Genomic DNA, 20,994 nt, shown 5'->3' on the forward strand with positions numbered 1-20,994 from the left:
TTGTAAAGCCTGAATTACAACAGCCCTGCGCATCCGTCCGTTATCCGTTCGTCCGTCAGCCGCCAAGCGATATACAACTTCACTTCACTGCTTGGATTTTGGCCTTGAGCGGTATCCGTTTAGCCAGAAATATCAATTTCATTGTTCTTTTCCATCATCTTTTTATCGCAAGTGTATATTTTGAATAAATCTCAATTTTACTCCCATGCCTTACCCGGGACTCGAACCCAGAACCTATCCCACCATAAGCCGGTGTGCATCCGACTACGCTACGGAGGTCGGCTGGCGATTTACAACACTCCGCTCGTCCGTCATAATATTTCTCCATGTCAATGCTGACAACTGTTGAGAAAACTTAACAATTTGGGGGGGGGGGGGTGAATTATCACATGTAATTATATTACTTAAACAATTATGTAAAGTAAGTACTTGAAACTCATTAAACTCAGAGTGGTTTTTTTCTCAGTGTGTATTTTCATATTTCCAGAGTTACCATACGTAATTATAATACTTACACCATAACAAAAAAGAGCTTTCGAAATGTGTCTAAACGTAAGCTAAGAAATGATTTTGGAATCGGCTAAACAATTAAACAAACTTTAATACATTTTAATATAATATTTTATATGCAAACACCTAGAAGACATTAGGAGGTGTGGTTATAGTTTCATCCGTGCACCCGTCAAAAGTATAAAGTTACCAAGCTTTAGAGTTTAGACGGACGAGTGGATGACATTTTTCAGTCCATTTTATTGGGTGCAGGTCACGTAATTGACAGACGGATGACGGGTGGACGGGCTATTGTAATTCCGGCCATAGTTGCTAACACCCATACAATCAAATTATACAGAAATTATTCTATTATATGCCGTCAACTTATTAGGAATAAGTTTGTAAAATGCGTACGTAAATTCGTTAAGTTAACTAATTATATATATATATATATATATATATATATCTCTTTTTGGGGGGTTTTGTAGGTATTTTAATATTGTAATGTGAACTTAAGTTAATTGAAAGAAAAATTACATACAAATTACATAATATGTAATAATAATCAACAATAGCCCTGGTTAAAAAATTAAATTTGAGACTATTCTATTTATTTACTCAAGAAATAATTAATTTTTGGTGTTCATGCAGTTTTTCTTAAAAATCTGGACGAACACCCCCCGAAAACAATTCCTGGGTACGCCTATGATGCGTGACATCCGTGACTTGAACGCTGCCTTGGCGGTTCTGAGAGTAACGTTACGGGGAATATCAGTGCTGCCTCGTTTTTCAATAGGCTATTCCTCGCGAACAATGAGGGTTGGGTTTTCTCTTTCACAGTATAGCTAGTTGGGAAGTTTACGCCAGCAAAGGGACGTAAAAATCAGCGACTAAGTTGCGCCCTTTTCTCGTTACAGCGACCACGACACTAATAACCAGATAACATTTTTAATCTGTAACATTTGCCCGGCTTTTTATAGATAGCAGATATAACGTATTATAAGCAAAAATGTAAATAAATAATGAATTATAATTCGAAAATTTTACGTTCACTCATCACAATTAAACTTAATTTATGTTTTTAAACAATAATTGTTGACGTGCTGCCGGTCATCTGGCGTAGAATAATTACTATATAGTTGAAGTATTTGTTTACCAACACTACCAATAGATGACTGATACATCGCTATATTACATTTACTAAAAACTAAGGCGTGAACAGATTTCGCACAGCCATCCAAGATGGCGCATGGAGTGGGAGAAGCACCACTGGCCACCAGCTCGGTCTCTCCTAATTGTATTTTTTTTGGGTGGCATGAGGCGAACAACCGTAAAGGCTTCATGGCTGCTAACTCGGACGACCCCCGGGCCCCCAGCGACGAACTGTTACGAGCAGCGGTTACCAGCTAACTGTAGTGCCCACTGCAGCGGTGCTGCCGCCCGCCGGCCGCTTCCCCTAACGGAGCTCGCCGCACGACCAGCCTTTCAGCCGGCAACCAAACACGCTGGCTGCACCCGCCATCTTGCGTTACTCAGGGAGGCCAGCAGGTCTCAAGTTTTCCCTGGCGAAAACCAGTCATATGTACACATAGGACGATCGACAACACAAAACTTTAGCAGACGAGAAGAGGATCCTATATGGTGGTAGCCAATATGGCTGTTGTGACGTCACAAACGGTGGAATAAGAAGCTCGGTATAGGTGATTGGTAACATTTGTGGTAAATATTGCAGAAATATTATTTTTCCTCATATTTTATAATTCTCAAGTTTTCTCCGTAACCACTCCCGGCTTTCAGTCGCGGTTGCGGTGGCAGAAAGCCATTCGTCTACCGTCCATTCTAAGCTATTTTGGTAAAACCGGCTGTGCGGTCTTTAATATTTGCCCACGTTCCCCCGATAATCTCGTTGGCAACTGATATTACATTGTGGCCTCCGAGTGAATTTATGGATTCGTTAAATGCGCTAGGAATGCTGCTGTACTGCCTCAAACTGAAGGTTAGCTCGCCTATCATTTTGCTACGGAATATAAATATATTATATAAATATATTATATATATTATATATATACATTCCTACCCGGACAACGCCGGCTACCGCAGCTACATATTGTTGGCTCTTACAAAACTGTTGTTATAAAACTGGACATATAAGTAAAATAAAAATGAAAAACTATTTACGGGGGCGGGTGAGTTCGCTGTCTTGGATCCGCCCCTTACAAAAAAAAACAGGTTCAGTCTGAATTCGACCGACAAACTATGGCTGCAGGTGCAGGTTCATCACGACGAAATAAGTTGAAAACATAAATACGACTTATGGTCTCGAGTGCTTTGTAGTGACATTTTAATTGTAAATAATAGAGAGCATATAAGATATAACTTTAAGCCCAGACGCCCGCCGCCACACCTCTTCAGGTTCTGTGTCGTAAATCAGTGATGACCAGCTGGCGGCCCACACCCCTGTGATGCATACCCTACAATATACTTATTATATAGCTTGGGTATCAGGCCCGCATTCCTGCCTGAGAATTGGAACCGCATTCGATACAAGCACTTGCAGATCATTATTAAACTATTATTTGCTTTGCTTGAACACCTTGCTAACAATGCGCTTAGCCAAAATATTCTCTGTTTCACGAGTTGATTTTCACAATCAGTTTAGTTTTTTTTTCTTCTTAGAAGCGGGAATTGCGTACCCACGAGGAGGGGCGTGTATACCGAGGAGTGAGAGAGACTTCTGCCTGCAGACTGTCGTTGCGAAGCATGGACGCATCATCTAGTATCTGTATAAAGACCAAAAAATATCCATTTTTGCAGTACCTCCAAGTAGTAACTTATAGATTCAACGTCGTGATAAAACTGTTTACGCAGTAACGAAAAGCCTTAATATGCACCAAGTGTTTCTTACATCGCACCATCAGACGGAATTGAGCCTCACATGCCACACAATACGACTGCGCTCAGAACACAACAGCATCGCAACAAAGACTAAACCCACTACAAAATTCACGACAAAGTTCATGTATTAGTGACGGAAGACGAGCCTCTCTCTCTTAACATTTCAATTAAATTCCTTGGTCTAGTACAAATATCCCCAACAACAGAAATAGAAAATTCTCAGACTGTTTCAGATATTACCTGAAGCTAGACATTTTTAAGTAGGACAATTGATTCGCATGGTCTGCTATAAAAACATTGCATTTTGTGCTCTATAACAAAGTTTGTAACCAGACACTAAAAAAACTGTCACACATTCATTATTAAAATTAATGCCCGACTGAGGCGGTCATTCGATTTAAGTTCATGTTCTTGATATCCACAGTTGGGTCACGCATACCAAATTGTGCCTGTAATCCATTCTCCGAAATATTTCGCCATTAAAATATGCAATTAACGAAATACCAGAAATTCTGCAAGGCGGGTGAAGCAGCCTTGAACACCATACAGCTCGACCGAGTGAACTTTCACAATATAATATTGATTACGTACAAAACTGTTATAGATGGTAGTAAAATGTCACCGGACATTTTGGGCGCTGTCCGAATAGAATTTTGTACTGCGACTCCACGTGCCTAAGTTGCCCTTGTGGTGTACTTGAGCAGTAGTGTCGACATCTTTTTGAGGGCCATGTGACACAATAGATGTTAAATTGACAAAATTGTTATTTTAATATCGTATTTCTGTACGATAACAATACAAAGTGTTACAAAAAATTATTATATTTTAACAAAAATAGCTACAAAAAAAATTTTAACTTTAAACCTAAGAATTACCATACTTCCATATAGATTACAAAAATATTTAGTTACTATGAGCAAAACGGACTTGTACAATTCTTGGCATTTACTAACAGTATTAGCCAGTCAAACAGACTGGTGGAAAATGTTTTCTATAAATAAATTTCTTTCAAAAAAACTAAGCTAAAATTAATAATTATGTACAATTTTATTGTAGTTAAAAACCTCCCCCCCCCCGGCCCAGGGGGAAGAAAGGTGGGCACGTGGGCGGAAGACGCTTCATGACGTGGCAGTGACGTCACATCCGGCCAACGCCGCGAATCAAGGGATACAATAAGTCTTAAACAAAACTTCCAGTTCCATGCTAAACATTACTTTTTTCCCTTTTCGAAATCTACCACTACATACTAACGATTCTGACACTACCAACCATACAGCATTTATCTAAAGAACATTAATTTTGTTCCGCATGATTCCCTAGAAATACAAGCCACAAGTAATGAATTACCTTTGTAGGTACGATAAAATTAAGGAAGTTGTTTCACAAATTTAAAAGTAGAAACAATTAAAATTGCAGATCTATAAGTTACACGAGCAGTTTCTACAAATAATATTACACTTGTGTTCCATACAGTTTATTGTACCCTACACGAACTTGTTAAATCTGTAGCAATTTCTACAAGTATTCAAAACCAAATAATAATATCTTACAAGCATAATGTAGATGTACCCTGGATAAGATATTCAACGACACTGATATAATTGTGGTTAGGAGACCGAGATTTCATACTCTGGTTCGTTATGAATTTTGTGAAGAAACAGGACATCAACATCAGCTGTTATAGTAATAACTTATTATCCCATAGGCTACAGATAAAAAAAAATGTTACTACTTATATTAAACCTACATAATCAAGAATAAGTTACATTAAGTTTTGTCAAAGAACATCTGAAATATATATAAAGGGGGAGGGGGTTCAGAGAAGAGTCCTACGGACAGTGCAAATTTGTATAATTCAGTCCACAAATTCATTTTTGCTCTAGTTTGTAATTTTTTTTTCTGGAAATGCACCGAAAAAAGCCTGTATTTTTGTACGTTTTAATTTTCTGAAGAACCGATAGTTTGCTACGTAGGCTGTGCGGGTCCTTCCAAGCTCTATTTCAATATTTTTTTTTCATATTTGCTGTTCCCTCCAAACAAACAATCCTGGCTGACTTGTAATTCAGATTTATTATAAGTGCGCCAACTTTTACACGTCACACAATTTTCTTTATTAAACAGTTCAGTTTTACAACCAGGGCATTATTTTACAAGCTCCCAAGATATGAGGCTAATAATGACTGTGCCTGCGGATGGTTCCATTTAACAAGTTAATTCATGTGACCAGTGACATATCGCCTCGTGCACAGGAGCTTGGCAATTGACGATATTTTGTCACGAGCAACTACGTGCGGTGGAATTTCCGTTTGTGGCTTGACGTTAGTATTCAAGAATACCACAATGAGGCCTTCAGGCGAGAGAACCCGTTATCGCTACCGCCCAACCGAAGCCAACATGGCGGACCGACGTGTTTCAGCATAAAACTACATATATCCCTATTCGTAAACATTGGGGCTACACCAATCTTATTGGTATGCCAAATTAAAATTTTTAGTAGCGAAACTATTCTCAAATACATATTGTAAACTTAGTCATAGAAATAACTGCAACTTTAAAAATACGTTAGTAATCTGCCATTACTATATCGATTACCAACAATATCCCTGCAATTTGTGTTGTGCTTTCATGGCTCAGTGACAAAACGTGCTCCTAAATAGAAAATATTATTTTTTGATTGGGTTCAAATTCCGAAAAAAAAAAATTATACAAATAAATATTACAGTATAAAAATTGTTCTTTGAGAAAAAAGGATTAATTAATTTTTTTCTGTATCTAATTGCTGTAGTAACTATAAGACACTGCTCAGTCTGTTGGTTAAATTAGACCATACTAAGTAGCATTTATTTGTTACGTATCGTAAAAATATAAAGATATAAGCACAACCTTGGAAAAAAAAGTTACATATAATTGAACACACCTACTTAGGTAAATAAGTGTTTTCCATATATTATTAATGGATAAACGAATTATTTACAATAATTGCATCCCTGTTATTTGGAAAAGCGACCGGGTATTATTTCGCTAAGTATTTAATAATGATGGGCATTACTCTTACGATAAAATGTTATTCACAATAGCATAGCAGAAAAATTCAATTTCAATAATTCAAAAAATTGATGACTATATATAACACACCTTTGTTGCACTTTAGGCAAGTGAGCTATAGAAAAAATATATCCATTCCCCAAGTTAGATAATTTTAGATTCCACTGCTGAAATGTTATTGTCCTTTCAAGGTTGGTTAACATTACAGCAATGTTTATTTCTACTCATATATGTAGCTGCTTTGGTCGGCAACTACAGAAGCTGTTTTTCTGTTGGCACGTTATGTATCGTGTGTGTGAAGAACCGAATTCAGACTTCCCTACTGATATACTAATTATCTTGCCCACTTATATACCGATGGGGATGACAGACGACATGGCAGAAATTTAACATCGTATAATGCGGGCTGAATCGCACCTAAAGTCTCTCTGCTGTTTGATATATCACAAAATGTATCTAAATAAAATATTCTGTAAACTGTGCTTATGAAATACGGTCACCAATTCCTGTTATTTGACTTATTTTAATTTGTGTAATTTATTTTGGCATGGGTAGTATAACACGAAAGAATTAATTTGTGAAATAAATATATTTAGTTTAAATTTCAAAATATTTTATTTAGTAAGACTTTCTTTAAGCTTTTCAAAGTTCTTAAAACCATTAAGACATCGCTGCTCAGCTGAAATGTGGACTGCGAAATTTCATTCATTAATGTTGTACCACGTATTGAGCTTCACAAGGATAAAGCTTGTTAAAACATTTATTTTACATAAAACCTCATGTTTGACAACACTAATTATCTTACTTACACAAGCAAGCTTCTATGCAACGAACGCCAAAGTGATAAAACGTATTTTTTTATATAAATTTAGTTTTTTCCTTGGTAAATTTGATGTATAGTGGCTGTGTATCTGTGTAGAGATTGCTGGCAATTTATCCAAATACTGAAAATATTTTAAGACGTCAGCAATTAATTATTAAAAAAATGTTACTCACGAAATTGACATTTTATAATTTTCTTCTACACGTCACTTGCAAAAAATACTGCAACAAGTTTATCGATTAATAATAATAATAATAATAATGTCCAACTCTGGGCTAAATAAGATCAGTTTTTCCTTGTTGATGGGATAATTTAGAAATGTATACAACTATTATTATTTTAATTAGTATACAAGAGAATTTGAGTTTAATTTAACGTAGGAAACTTGTGATGTATACATAATCATAAAATAACATACTTTTAATTAATTCATAGCGACAGTGCATGTCCACAGCAATAAATTCGTTCTTCTTAATAGTGCAAATTGTTAAAGAGTCACACATTTTTAATAGATTATTTTGTTTTATTATATTACTGTGTTGTATTACTTATAAAGCTTTTTGAGTAGTTGTAATAGGCCATAACAGGCCACAACTCTAGAAACAAGCAAAGTTAATGATAAAAGAAGCCCTCATCATAAACTAAAACATAAGTGAAAAAAAAACTCGCATTCCTATAAATTGTTTGTTTAAAAATCAATAATATATGAGTAATTACTTCCTTGTAAATGTCTTTACAAATTTAATACAAATTCATAACTTTTAAATTACTTTTGTTTTTATTGTTTATTTTAAATCTAAGCTCAAAACATTTTCGTAGGCCTAACTAAAATGAAAAACAGAACAAACTGGCAGAAATATGTAACTATTAACAATTTTGCATAACGTACAGCATATATAATGCAATAATGAAGTATATAAAAACACAGAAATGCAATGACAGTGTTAGACACATCTACAAGTTTCGTTCATCCTCACCATGCTCTTTACTGTACTTCTAACACACACACCATTTTTGTGACATCATACATTCTTAAAAATGTGATTTTTTTCATGATTAAATTATTTAAGTTTACAAAATATATTCTACGATAGTTTAACTATGACTGTCATTTGACACATCAATATGTTTGGTATTTACTATCTCGATGTCTACAAACGCTAACATATACGGATGCATGCCGTCACACACGCGAGACCACCATCTTGACATCTTCGACTCGTGGGCACGGTCATAAAGATAGGTCGGGAAGCTTTCTTTTCACAGACGAGAGCCAAACGGCCGATCGTGCATCTTCGGTTTTTTTTTTTTTGTTCATTGTAAATAAATATGGCGGTGTTGATAAAAGGACAGACAAAACATTGTGGTCGGTTGATTTGGTTAGGATAGCTACATTAAAGATACTGTGAAATCATGTAAACGGTTTCCTAGCGCTGGATAGCTACATATTAAAAACTTATTTGCTAAGCAACCATAAAATGATTTTACAGTATTTTTAATGTAGCTATACTTACCTAATATAACCAACCATCCACAATGTTTTAAAGTATTTATAATGTAGGTAACCTATCCTAATCGACCGCAAAATTTAATGCCACACCGGTTTATACAAAGAGATAGAACGGCGTATGACGTATGAGTAAGCTACATCCCAAATAAATACACCTGTAGTGGTACGGGGAAAAAAAAGCGAGCATTAACTTCGGTGAACTTCGGGTGTGACTCTCTCGTCTGTGAAATGAAGGCTTCCCAGATATGTCTGGCAACTTCCTATCCTTTGCCTTGGCATGTCTCGGCTTAGTGAAGCTAGCCGCGGCCCGCGAACTAACGGCGCTAGTAGTTGAACACATTATTTACATTGTTTTAAATGGGAGCTTCGTCGTATAAAATATGACATTAGTCCTAATTCCATTTCAATTTTCGATATTTTTTCCCAGATTACTACATTTTCATTCGTTTGGGTGCTTGGTAAATGCCTAATCTGTACCAATGCCTTAAATTGTTTCCTAATTTGTTAGTCAAGTTGAAATTATTCAGGAATATGTTTTAACATTGTCAAGTCCGGGACAATCTTCCGCCTCGGGTTCGATATATCCACCGATACCATTTTTTTTACTTTATTTTCACACTGCATTAAAACCAATAATTGCAGAAATTCAAACAGTTAAATGTGTATATTTAAATTTAGTATTCAATAAATTGACTATAATTTCATTAATTTATTATAAACACGAATTGTTTTAAAAGTAGAGCGTAGTTTGTGATTTTATTCAAAACCTCACACAATTATGTAATTTAACTTTTTAAACACATTTAAATTCTGTGATTAATAGTTTAATATTGTGAGAAAAACGAAAATGTAAAAAAAGTCTTAACAGTGGGTATCGAACCCGAACCGGAAAATTGCCATGCCACGCGCTTTTCCAATGGGCAACGCTCCTGGCATTACAAAATTTTAAAAATATATTCCTGCAACATCACTTCAGCTCTGAGGTTACGACAAGCAAGCCAGAGTTTTAATGTCGCCTAATCGTGTTTTTGAATTTGAGCATAAGGTTATTGTCGGAAGATGAGTTTACTTGAGCGAGAGTCACAAAACGAAGCTAATGCATTTCAGAATCGAGCCCCTAGTCACGCGTGCTCCGCGCCGAAGATACGCGTGTTCCGGAGAGTGGACTTTAAACAAACTGGGAGAAAGGAGGGGGGGAAGTGGCGGAGACTTGGCAACGCAGCGCCTCGCCGCGGTCCAGCTGACGGGACGGGGCTCCGCCGGAACCAGTGTTCCACAGAGGTTTGTTAAACGTACCGAAACTATGGTGCTAGTGCAAGTAACCCACTGTTATGGGACTAGTACTATACATGGCCACTCTGGTGCCATCATTTTGTCTGTGACGTAATAAAACAGTGAAACATGTATAACGTTAAAAATGTATGCACCTTGTTAAAATATTCACGAAAGGCAATAAGCTGGCAAACCACACATATCAAAATCATTGCACTTTGTTTGCCAAATAACGAGACCAGCTAACTATCAAGTTAAGAAGTGCACACGGTTCATGGAATATACTATAAATTTAAATGTATTTGTTAAATAGAATCCAAAATAATAATTAAAACATACTAACTTCGTTCAGTTTATGCTTAATCAACAATTTGTTTTATTTGTTTTGATACTAGACATTATTTAACGGACTTATCGAGCTTTGTCACAAGTGCACCATAATTTCTGCCACTATACCTCTACTTTGTTCTTTAAGGTTGGTATAAACTCGCACCATTAGCATCATGGTGGTTTTTTGGTTTGGTTTTCATAAATGCTTTTATTCAATAAAAAAAAAATTGATTTCATAGGCGGCGAGACCAATAATAATAATATACAACAAACCATGCCAATGCATTACTATGAAGTGGGTGTGTTCTAAAGATGAAGTTACTAGTTAGTAATTTCTTAGCAAACCAAATCGTAGCTGCATAAAGTCCAATGGTAAAAATTTAATCCCCTAAAGAAGAATCAAAACATTGAGTGTTAATAAACGAAAATATTAACATATCACCAAAAAATTGGCGTTAAACTTCATTACAACCGAAAAATGTTTTGCAATAAGATGGGGAAGAGGATAGTCCTCATTTTCACTTCAGTTGTTAACATGATAAAGCTTGCACACATCACTCCCGAATTTCTTGACAGCATGCTGGTTACTACACCAGAATATAACATTTCCGCACGCCTACAGCTATCGACATGTCATGTACGTCGATGGATCGATATTTTGAAATTTGATAGGACAAGTGAAGGGTAAATGTTGTCGGCATGTCAACTTTTATAAAGATCAATTTACATCGTTATAATTGTACTACTGCCGCATTAATTCTAATGTGCGAAGAAATTCATATTGAAAACCATGACAAGATGGCACAATTTAAAAAAAAAAAAATCCTTGGCCTTAATTTAGATATTTACAGCAGGAAAAAAAAAAGTATTTCTCAAATATTTATGTCATTAGCTACATCAAACTTCCTATTATTCGGATCGTGAAATTTCAGTTTTCGTTATCATTCGTGAATTTTTATACACGTACTACATTACATTACAAAGTTCACAAAATGTGAGTTAAGACCATCATGTAAATTAAAATTCTCTGCTTGTTATTAATATATGTGTTTTTAAAATCATGGATGTTTTCAAAATTTTAATAAACAAAGTGAACAATTTATACTTAAATTCCGTACTTAGCACCGTCGAATAAAAAAATCTGTAGAACTCGGCTCTTTTCCACAAAATCCATTTCCATTTTTGGGCAATGTAAATACAATTTTGGACAGTTAAAACAAAGAAAACTCTGCCTAACACTATAATGTTGTCATTACTGTGATTAACTGAAAATCGCCATCAAGAGGATTATTATACATCATAAAATTTTCCAAACTAAGCCATAGTTTGCGAAAATATAATGAATGGGTCTGCAAAATACCTGAATTCCACAAAACAGATAAAAGAACAGTAAGGATGAGTTTGTTTAAAAACACACACTTCAGATACTGCCCTACATAATTTAAAAATGCAAATACATTAGAAAAATAACTATTTAAAAAAAGTGATTAAACAAGGTGTCCAGCAAAACCCACAAACAGGATTCCCTGACTTTTCTGACATACCCAATCTTTCAAATTCAAGGAACATAAGAAAAATCATGTAAATATGCAGAGAGTGATGTTTTTTTACATCGTACTCAACATCAACAAAATTAAATCCAGCCTCGCTACCACAAACTATAACTACTAAAAATGCGTTACACGCCAGCATTGCAACAAAAAATAATTATTATAATTCAAAAACCATATTATTGACAGTTACAAGGGTTAGTGGTATATACTGACCCTCTGACAAGTCCATTTCAGATCTGACACATATTCTAAATGATTATGTAAGGCCCGGTTTTTTCCCGAAATTATAAAATTTCCTGACAATGCCAAGCTTTACCTCACGCTGTACACCCTGGAAGAAATAAAATCATGTACAAAGCCAGCAGGATAGTTTTAGTAGTCCTGTTTAATAGACTCGCTGGATTACAAGCCCCACGACTTGTCTCAACGGCAAGTAGTTACTATTGCGTATTGTAACTGAGCATAGGCGAGTACTACTTTGTTGTTTTCTCGCTTGCAGTGCCACCTACGCAAAATGGCGACTCCTGAGCGTAAGTCGTTTTGTGTTCTGCAATTTGATAAGACTGAATCTGTAATTTCAGGCTTCCCCACTGGAATCTCTTTGTACGAGAGTGGTTGAAAGTCCAAGTCCCTTACCTTGGATTGGTCGTAATGGTTGAGACGACAGAGCTCTTTATCGGTCCACGTTCATCTGACATATCACCATTTCTTCCTTTGTGGCTTTATAAAATATAATTTCTAGTTCCGCCGTTACCTAATGATTTGTCAGAGTTGACACACAGAATTGAAGAGGCTACTGCTTCCATTACAACAGAATTGTTAGGTAACCAAAATGTGGGAAGAATTGGACTAGGTTGAATGTGTGTTGTTGTTGTATAACTAAGGGTGCACATATTGAACATTTAAAAAAAACCTATGTTAGTTTTCCTTAAATTTGATGCATGATTTGTTGTAAATAGTCTAAATTAAACGTTATAATATACCATTGAAACTGCTTTTGCTAGGCAGACAGGGAAAGAGCACCCACTCGCTAGTCCAGTTCAGGCCAGTGACACCCATTTTCAGAATGTCCCTTGCAAAGCATACAATAACATTTTGTTACCAGTGTACATGGTAACCTTTTAAAGAGAGATTTTACTATCCCTAGGTTGGTAAAATTAAGTTTGCTTAGTAATTTTAAGCCGGTTATAAATAAGGTTTTATAATTTTAAAATTTAATTTGTCAGATTTTAATTTGTTCAGTATTTTTAATTATCATTTTGCCTTAAAACTAAATTTTGTTTTTCATTTGTGAACTGTGTGGATTTCCGCTGCACGCCCACGAGCGGTGCCGAGCGCTGCACGAGGGGGGGGGGGGGGACTGGAAACAGCTGAGCAGCGCGCCGCGAAGCCCGGGGCGTGTGGCTGCGTGACGCCTGGCAACTCAAGTCTACGTAAAGCCCCGGTGCGGACTCCCCACGACTCGGCGGAAACTACGAGAGCTCCGACGAGGTGACTGTTTATGAACACCGACTACATGAATTTGTTTGCCAACACTGTAGCTAACAGTAGCAGAGTAATACGCACACCACTGCTAGAACATTTTACAATTGTAAAATGTGAGATAGGTTACATTAAACTGACTAAACAGCGCCGGCTCGCGGCATGGGAGTTTCGCTACTTTAACGTGTCTTCATCCATTTTGTTATTTACTCGCCTTCTACGAATAGCTGATAATACATAGCATACATCTGGTGACAGAATTTGCTACAGAACACACGATGATTTGTAACTAAGTGGAAAAAATGGAAACACTGATTTAATGGTCGCCAGCCTTTACAGCAGCTGTCCAAACACATCACCTTCTGTGGTTCCGCCGCATTAATATGAACTGTGTTCGTTGCGCTGCGGTGACGAACTACGGTCAATACTGCGAGAGCGTGCTTCGCATTGGTGGGTTTCGCACATCTTCATTACTCCATGTGTGTTGCGATTACACCCTCTTTCGACATTACCACTTTTTATTCCAAATAACTTCAGTCTATCTCCGTTTATTCCACTGCACTAATCTTGTATAATGTAGCATCCGTTGATTTTTCTTCCCCAACATAACTAAGTGTATTGGTTGGAACAGATCTGGGTTATGGAAGACCATGTAGGTACGTCTCAGTCCTATACCTATACGGCCTCATCATGCATCGTGTGCTCCAACTGGAAATTGGCCAGCAATGGCGGCGACTGATGTCTTGACTCTCCTATCTGAACACTGGAATATAAATATTTAAGTTGGGCACAAGGAAAACCCAGGGCTCGAGTCATGCGTGGTGCAGTACAGGCATGCATTAAGCACAGGACAGAACAGATGGGCCAGGAATGAGTTGGGCTCGGCTTGCACATTTAGCAGGGACGAGTCGAGAGATCTGGCAACGCCGAAACGCGGGCCAGACGGGCGCAGGCCTTCTCTCCCCGGGGCGAGGGCCGACTCATTACGGCGGCGCGAGGCGCACCGGAGAAAACGTTCACTTTCACCGGCGCCGGGGAAACCCGCGACACCCCCGCCGCCCGGCCGCACAGCCGCTGTGTGCAATATGAGCATTCTGGTCGGACAGACAAAATTAAGAAAGGCCCAGTTCGGGTCCGCGCCGTAGATCTTACGTGAAAACGTCGGGATAAAATGATAAGTGTTTCGTATTAATATTTAATTTAATTATCAATCTTACCACACAAGCGCATACAATGACGTCACAGGCAAAACAAATACTACCCGACAAACACGTACAGATATGATCTATCCGTTGTGGGCTAACCATCACTGACGCATTATTAGATTCTTAGGTATTGGCGAATCAAAACTGAATGTATCTTGTCACACAAGAAAGTTTTACTATCAACGTAATGAGAGAATAGACGTTTACGCGTCAATACTTTTTTCATCGTTATAATCTGGGTGAAAGGAGTTTAGGAACGTGTTCCTGAATGAACAGTGCACTCTCTAGAGCAGTGGTTCCCAACCTTTTTTTGATCAGGGACCACTTTAATTTTATTATTATTAGCAGGGACCACAAGGTTAAAAAAACATTTGTATCAATCTAAAAATAAACTTTAAGACTAACCGTTCAATGTTAATCGAAACGTTTAACATAAGCAATTTTAAAACCAAAATAAACACTAATTAACAGTGTTATGATTTAAAACATATTTTTAGTACACAATTCAGTTTGCATCAATGAGATTTTTGAGCTTGCATCTTCTGTACAAGATCTTGAATTCTTAGGGGTAATAGTTTTGCTAAAAGCTACACGCATATCATCATTTACTTTCAGTCGATTCCTGGATTTGTTTTTAATGATCAGTAATAAAGAAAATCCTTGTTCGCATAAATAACTTGTTGAGAAAACCATAAGATAGCGCAAAGCGAGTTCTCGAATTTTAGTATATGAAATTGCCTTCTTACACCAAAACGTCTCCAAAGAATCAGATTCAAAAGCGTCCTTACAGTTCCTGTCATTTTGTAATTCAATAAGTTCTTCTTGGATTTCTTCTGCAACTTCTCTAGCGTTAGTGCCAAAAGGGTTGGGTATCAGTTTTTGGTCCATATTAGCTTCTGTATTGTTATATTCTGGGAAGTAACGGTTGAATTCATTAACCAACATTTGAAAATTACATTTGCTGTTTTTTTTTGTATGCTTTCCCTAAACATGACATACTTTATGTCGTCAAGGAGTGCCTTTAATGTTGCAAACGCACTATACTTGCCCTCGCCAACTTGACTAATCCATAAATTAAGTTTGCAAATAAAAGCACGAAGTTTATCTTGAAAATTAAAAATATTTGCAACACCTTCTAATTGTCTGTTTCCTGAACCTTGCATTTGCAAGTTCAACTTGTTTAAGTTTGTAAAAATATCTACAAGATACGCCAAATGAATCTGGGATGTCAAATCAGAAAACTGTACTAGTAAGGCTTCCATTTTTTTCTCACCTAGAAACAAGTCAATCTCTCCTCTCAGCTCGTATAATCTTTCCAGCATATTGCCTTTCGACAACCAACAAACCTCTGTGTGAAAGAGGAGGTTCTCATGGTTGGAGTCCATTTCAGTGCATAGTTTTTTAAAAAGGCGTGAATTTAAGGCACTGCTTTTAATGACATTTACTACTTTTATGGCCAATTTCATTGTGTCATTAAGGCATTTAGGAAGAGTCTTGGAATCTAACGCCTGGCGATGAAGGATACAATGTGATGTTAATTTGGACGGATTACTTACTCTGTTTGATTAACGTTGCTAGACCGGAATGTGATCCTAACATCGCAGGAGCACCATCCGTACTGAAGCCGGCTAGCTTTTCCCACATAATAACATATTTCTGGTAATATCCAGTTATTATATTCATGACGTTGATACCTCTTGATGTCATTTCCAGTTCCTGAGAAAACAACAGTTCTTCTTTGATTATGTTGTCGTCGTCTAAAAAGCGGACAATAACGAGTAACTGAGCACAATTAGAAATGTCAGTGGATTCATCGCACTGCAAAGCGAAGAATGGCGACATTTTAATTCTTGAAACAAGTTGCTCCTCGATATAATTTTACATGAGTTCAATTCTAGCTTTCACCATGTTGTTCGACAAAGGTACTTATATCTTGTAAATTTTTTTTGCTTCTAACCCTAAAACTTCTTCGACGGCTTTGATCAAACAAGGTTTCACAAGAGTTTCTCCTATTGTGTGAGGCTTTGTTGATTGAGCTATTAATTTCGATATCTCAAACGATGCTACTAATGTTTTTTCAGATGATGCATATCTTGTACCACTAGGCCCGAGTTTCATTTTTTTTAATTCTCCAATTTTCCTGAAAGAACTCTGGTGGTCGGTCAGAAAAATTTGGATGAATCGTTTCTAGGTGAAGTTTTAATTTCGCTGGATCAAGGCTTCGTTCGCGAGAACAGTTGTGCATAAAACACATTGTGGTTTTATTTCTCCATTACTTTCTATCGAAGTAAATCCAAATTTAATGTAACTATTATCATATTTTCTCTTAGGCGGCATTTTCTGAAAACAAAACCAAAATGCAATAGAATGTACCTACACTGTTATGCTTATATTATGTTTTATGCTAAGTAAAAGAATAAAAAATAATATAGCTAAATTGTTTCATAAAATAAATCATTAAATAAATAAATATAAACTGCCTTCCAAAAAATTCTAACCTCGCTATCGTTTTTTTACAAACTTAAATCTTTACTACACAATTTAAAAAATAATGTTGTCTAATCGTTAAAAACAAGGGTCTTGGTAGGTACGGTACCTTATTTCCCTTGACCTCTTGGTGCCAGCCTCAAATTGTCTAATTCTATACTAAAAGTGCCAAGTCATTTTTAAATGAATTACATATCTGAAGTTAAATATTAATAACTTTTTACCTTTAATAACTTTTTACCTTTAGTTACTTTTTTACCTTTAATAACTTTTTTACCTTTAAGTATGGAAGTATAAATTTTTACATCTTATAAATACATTATTCTTTGTCATTTTTTAAGATTAAATAAAACATATAATGCATTATTTATTTATTTTATTTTAAAGTTCTCATGAAAAAGTTATATTATTTTTAATGGATTGGCGTGCGAATAGGGCATGGTTATCAAAGTAATATTCTTGGCACTAAGAATTTCGTGGGAAAATATAATCACTTCAACTATAACAAAAATGATTTTCAACGCACAATAAACAAAAATAAAGAATAACTGGCAATTTATAATATCCACGAAACTGCTTATTATTTTTTGATAAAGCAACTTAATAATTGTTTTGCCAGAAATATATAATTTTTGTAAATATTTGCAAAATAAATTTTTATAAGCAGGAACACACATTCTTATGCAGAAAATAATTAACACTTACAATTTACAAAAGAATCAAAAGATAATTTTTTTAAAAATAGAAGTTGAATTTCTCACAACGGAAAGTTAAATTCAAAACGAAGAAATGCGCACAAACGCAGTAGCAATCTGTTTCACATGCTGTTCGAAAACAGCATGAGAACCCTGCTTTCTATCAGGGAAGGAAGACAGAAGCGTGACAGCTCTGCTCTCTATTTTGAGAAAAAGCAATTCAATAGTAGGGCCAGTCAAACCGACAACGGTAGAGTGCGCTGCAAGTGTCGTAAATGCGTCTTTGAAAGAAAGAAATATTCGTACGACAGAGAAAAGGCGATTTATCCTACTTTGGCATTAAAAGAGTTAACAGTGTTTTTATTTCGTTATGAAAAACCTAAAACGGCATAATAACAATTCAACAATTTTATGATAGCATATTTATAAGAATTGTTATGGCTGGCTCCACTTTTTAATTTGGGAGGCCTGTGTTGTTTTACTATCTTAATTTTTAATTTCATATCGCTTTATTTTATTTATAGGTAATTAGGTTTTCAACTAATTGTACCTAACTGTTGTGAACATTTGTAATACACAAACACAAGAATCATACGTAAACTAACGTCCACATTCTGTTTTGTAATAGCATCTTTTTATTAAAAAAGTTTAACAGAGAAAAATGCGTAGCCTACATACCCTGTTCATATTTTATCAAAATATCCATAAGAATATCGAGGAGTTACAGATGTTGACCCGCTAAACAGAATCACTAACACAACACTGCTGAGCAAAACAAAAGAAAACGAACGATTGACTGACCGGCTTGCGCCATAATGTTTAGTCAGTTGCTTGCCCTTCCCCCGTTCGCCAGCGCGTCGCGCTCTCTTTTGTTCACCGACGCGCGTTCATTTAAAGTTTGAAATCTTTCACGGACCATATTTTATCTCTCACGGACCACCGATGGTCCGCGGACCACTGGTTGGGAACCACTGCTCTAGAGGTTGGCTCTATTACGTAGCTCGGCAGAGAATTGCTTGCGGGGCAGGCAGGACTGGCAAGAAGCCAACACCACGCACAGCGCCGCAGCTTGTTCAGTCCTTGCCGGCCGCGTGTGTCGATACCTGTACAAATGTTTACTTTTTGTGCAGCTGTATGATATGGAAGGCATACAATCACCTATTTTTACAATGTAAAATAAATAATGCAATAAATATCAATTCTAGAGTTCATCATCACAGGTTAAATACTAACTACAATTAACGTAAGAAAGGATCACGAGGTGCCACAAATTAATGTTTCCTAGTCTCCACCTGTTTTTTGCAGTTTGACACAAAATTCGGTACGCGCGTACTAGCCCACGTTTTTTTTTTTTTTTGATTCGGGGCCAGGAACTTGAGCCATGTGGTTAAAACGAACCAAAAACACTAATTAAAGACCTTTACAATTTTTTGCTAGCTTGAATAGTATTCTGTTGAATGTTCTCAATGACCTTAAATGCTGCATCAAACGTTTTTCTGATATAATTAACGCATGATGGTGCAAATATAAGACATTTACACAGATGTTTGAGTAAAAATGAGTAGCATGAGAAAAAAAATTTATTACCCGGGGTCATTTACTTGGTCATCTAGAAAACACGTTATCAGCCTGCCAGACCAAGTTACGTACGTCCTACAAAAACGTTCAACAATGTGGTAGCAGAGGTGAGAAAATTACAGACGTTACTGGACGCCAGAAAAACAAGTTGGTAAACGATATGCTTCAAATATCACCAAAATGTCGATTAGGGTACACCCACAAAAAGCAACGAGAATTCAAAAAAAATGGTTGCGCGTACTAATGTACGCGCGTTAGAATTTATACCTACTTGGCGTAATAAAAACACTCATTAATTTCGCATGCAAAAAATTAATAAAAATTAAATAATATAACGACTGGAATAATATTATTAATATGGTTGGGAAAGTAGAAATTCAATAAAATTAACTAGGTAGTTTAAATAAATACTGAATATTTAATATTAATAAAAACACATGTATAAAATTAATAACTTAATTAAGTAAAAAATCGAGATAAATTTTAAAATTAATGAACAATAAATATTCAGAATGTTTATTCTATTTATTAAGCTTAATACGTTTTAAATAATAACGTAATAATTTATAATGCAAAAGATTATACAAAAAAGTACATAATCTCACAAACACTCCTCTGAAAACTGCCTGTAGATTGATTATTAAACCTTCCATAGACACTACCTGCCAGCGACAATTAGGCATGCAAACAACCTGACAATCGCACATACGGCAACGTAACTCAAACACTTGAAAAAACGCCTGAAAAAGTTTATAAAAAAATTTATATCACTAATATTCTCAATAATAAATGTTTATAATTATGTACATAGAATTTTTTTAATATATTGACTAGTGTTCTATCAATCATTCATATGTAATTTTTATTTGTATGTAGCCTTATCCTGCGAAAATTTCGTTGCATGGTGCACGCGCGTCGTAAAAACTCAACTCATTTTTTTCATAACGCACCTTAAGTATAACTTCAATATAAATAAAACAAATTTCATAACATGTTAACATTTTTCCTTAAAGCACGTCTGATGACAAATCAATATAAACATATATGAATATTATATGCATGGGACATCGTGTCCTATTATGACCAGGCCGATATTTTTCAATGCTAAAGAAGCGAGCCGTGGCTTGGTTTGCCCTTTTGACAGCGTTATCTGTTTAATATAATTCAAGTTGTTGGCCTTCACTTGCAAATATGAATCTACCAACCAATGTTGTGTTAATTTGATCGCGAATAGATATTAATGCACATCTGAATAGTAGCGTGATAATGTTGTTGCGAACTCTATTCAATTGAGTACCATCAAATGAATACTATCAATATGGTTGCTATCCTGGTGAATCGAATCCACAAGGAAGATTTAAAAATGACAAGACAATTACAACGCAATGTAGTTTTTCAAAAGGTTCTTCATTAAAAACATTTTGTCGAATATTTTAATTTAACTACATATCAGAAATATTTTTCATTTCCACGATATTAAAAGAAATTTAATTTTAAATTTATATTACGTCTATATTAGATTAAAGTTTGTTATATTCATCCCAACGGGCACCTTACAACTAGTTTAATTAAAAAACCAAATAATTTAACTTCGATAAGCGAAACTCACGCAGAATAGACTTTAAAC

The 20,994-nt window shown here is 35.8% G+C and overlaps 2 protein-coding genes across 3 annotated transcripts in view; both read right to left on the reverse strand.

Moving 5' to 3' along the window:
- Positions 1 to 20,994, reverse strand: part of LOC134527731 (midnolin homolog) — a 109,965-nt gene that overhangs the window by 76,284 nt on the left and 12,687 nt on the right. The gene's annotated exons all lie outside the window — the stretch shown is intronic.
- LOC134527730 (protein FAM200A-like) lies at positions 8,261 to 18,703 on the reverse strand. The gene is given in 2 exon segments (XM_063360649.1): positions 8,261 to 16,160; positions 16,162 to 18,703. Coding segments are annotated over 2 exon segments (969 nt in total). The 5' UTR covers positions 16,450 to 18,703; the 3' UTR covers positions 8,261 to 15,479.

This window comes from Bacillus rossius, chromosome 1 (genome assembly GCF_032445375.1).
Source record: "Bacillus rossius redtenbacheri isolate Brsri chromosome 1, Brsri_v3, whole genome shotgun sequence".
Lineage (NCBI taxonomy): Eukaryota > Metazoa > Arthropoda > Insecta > Phasmatodea > Bacillidae > Bacillus > Bacillus rossius.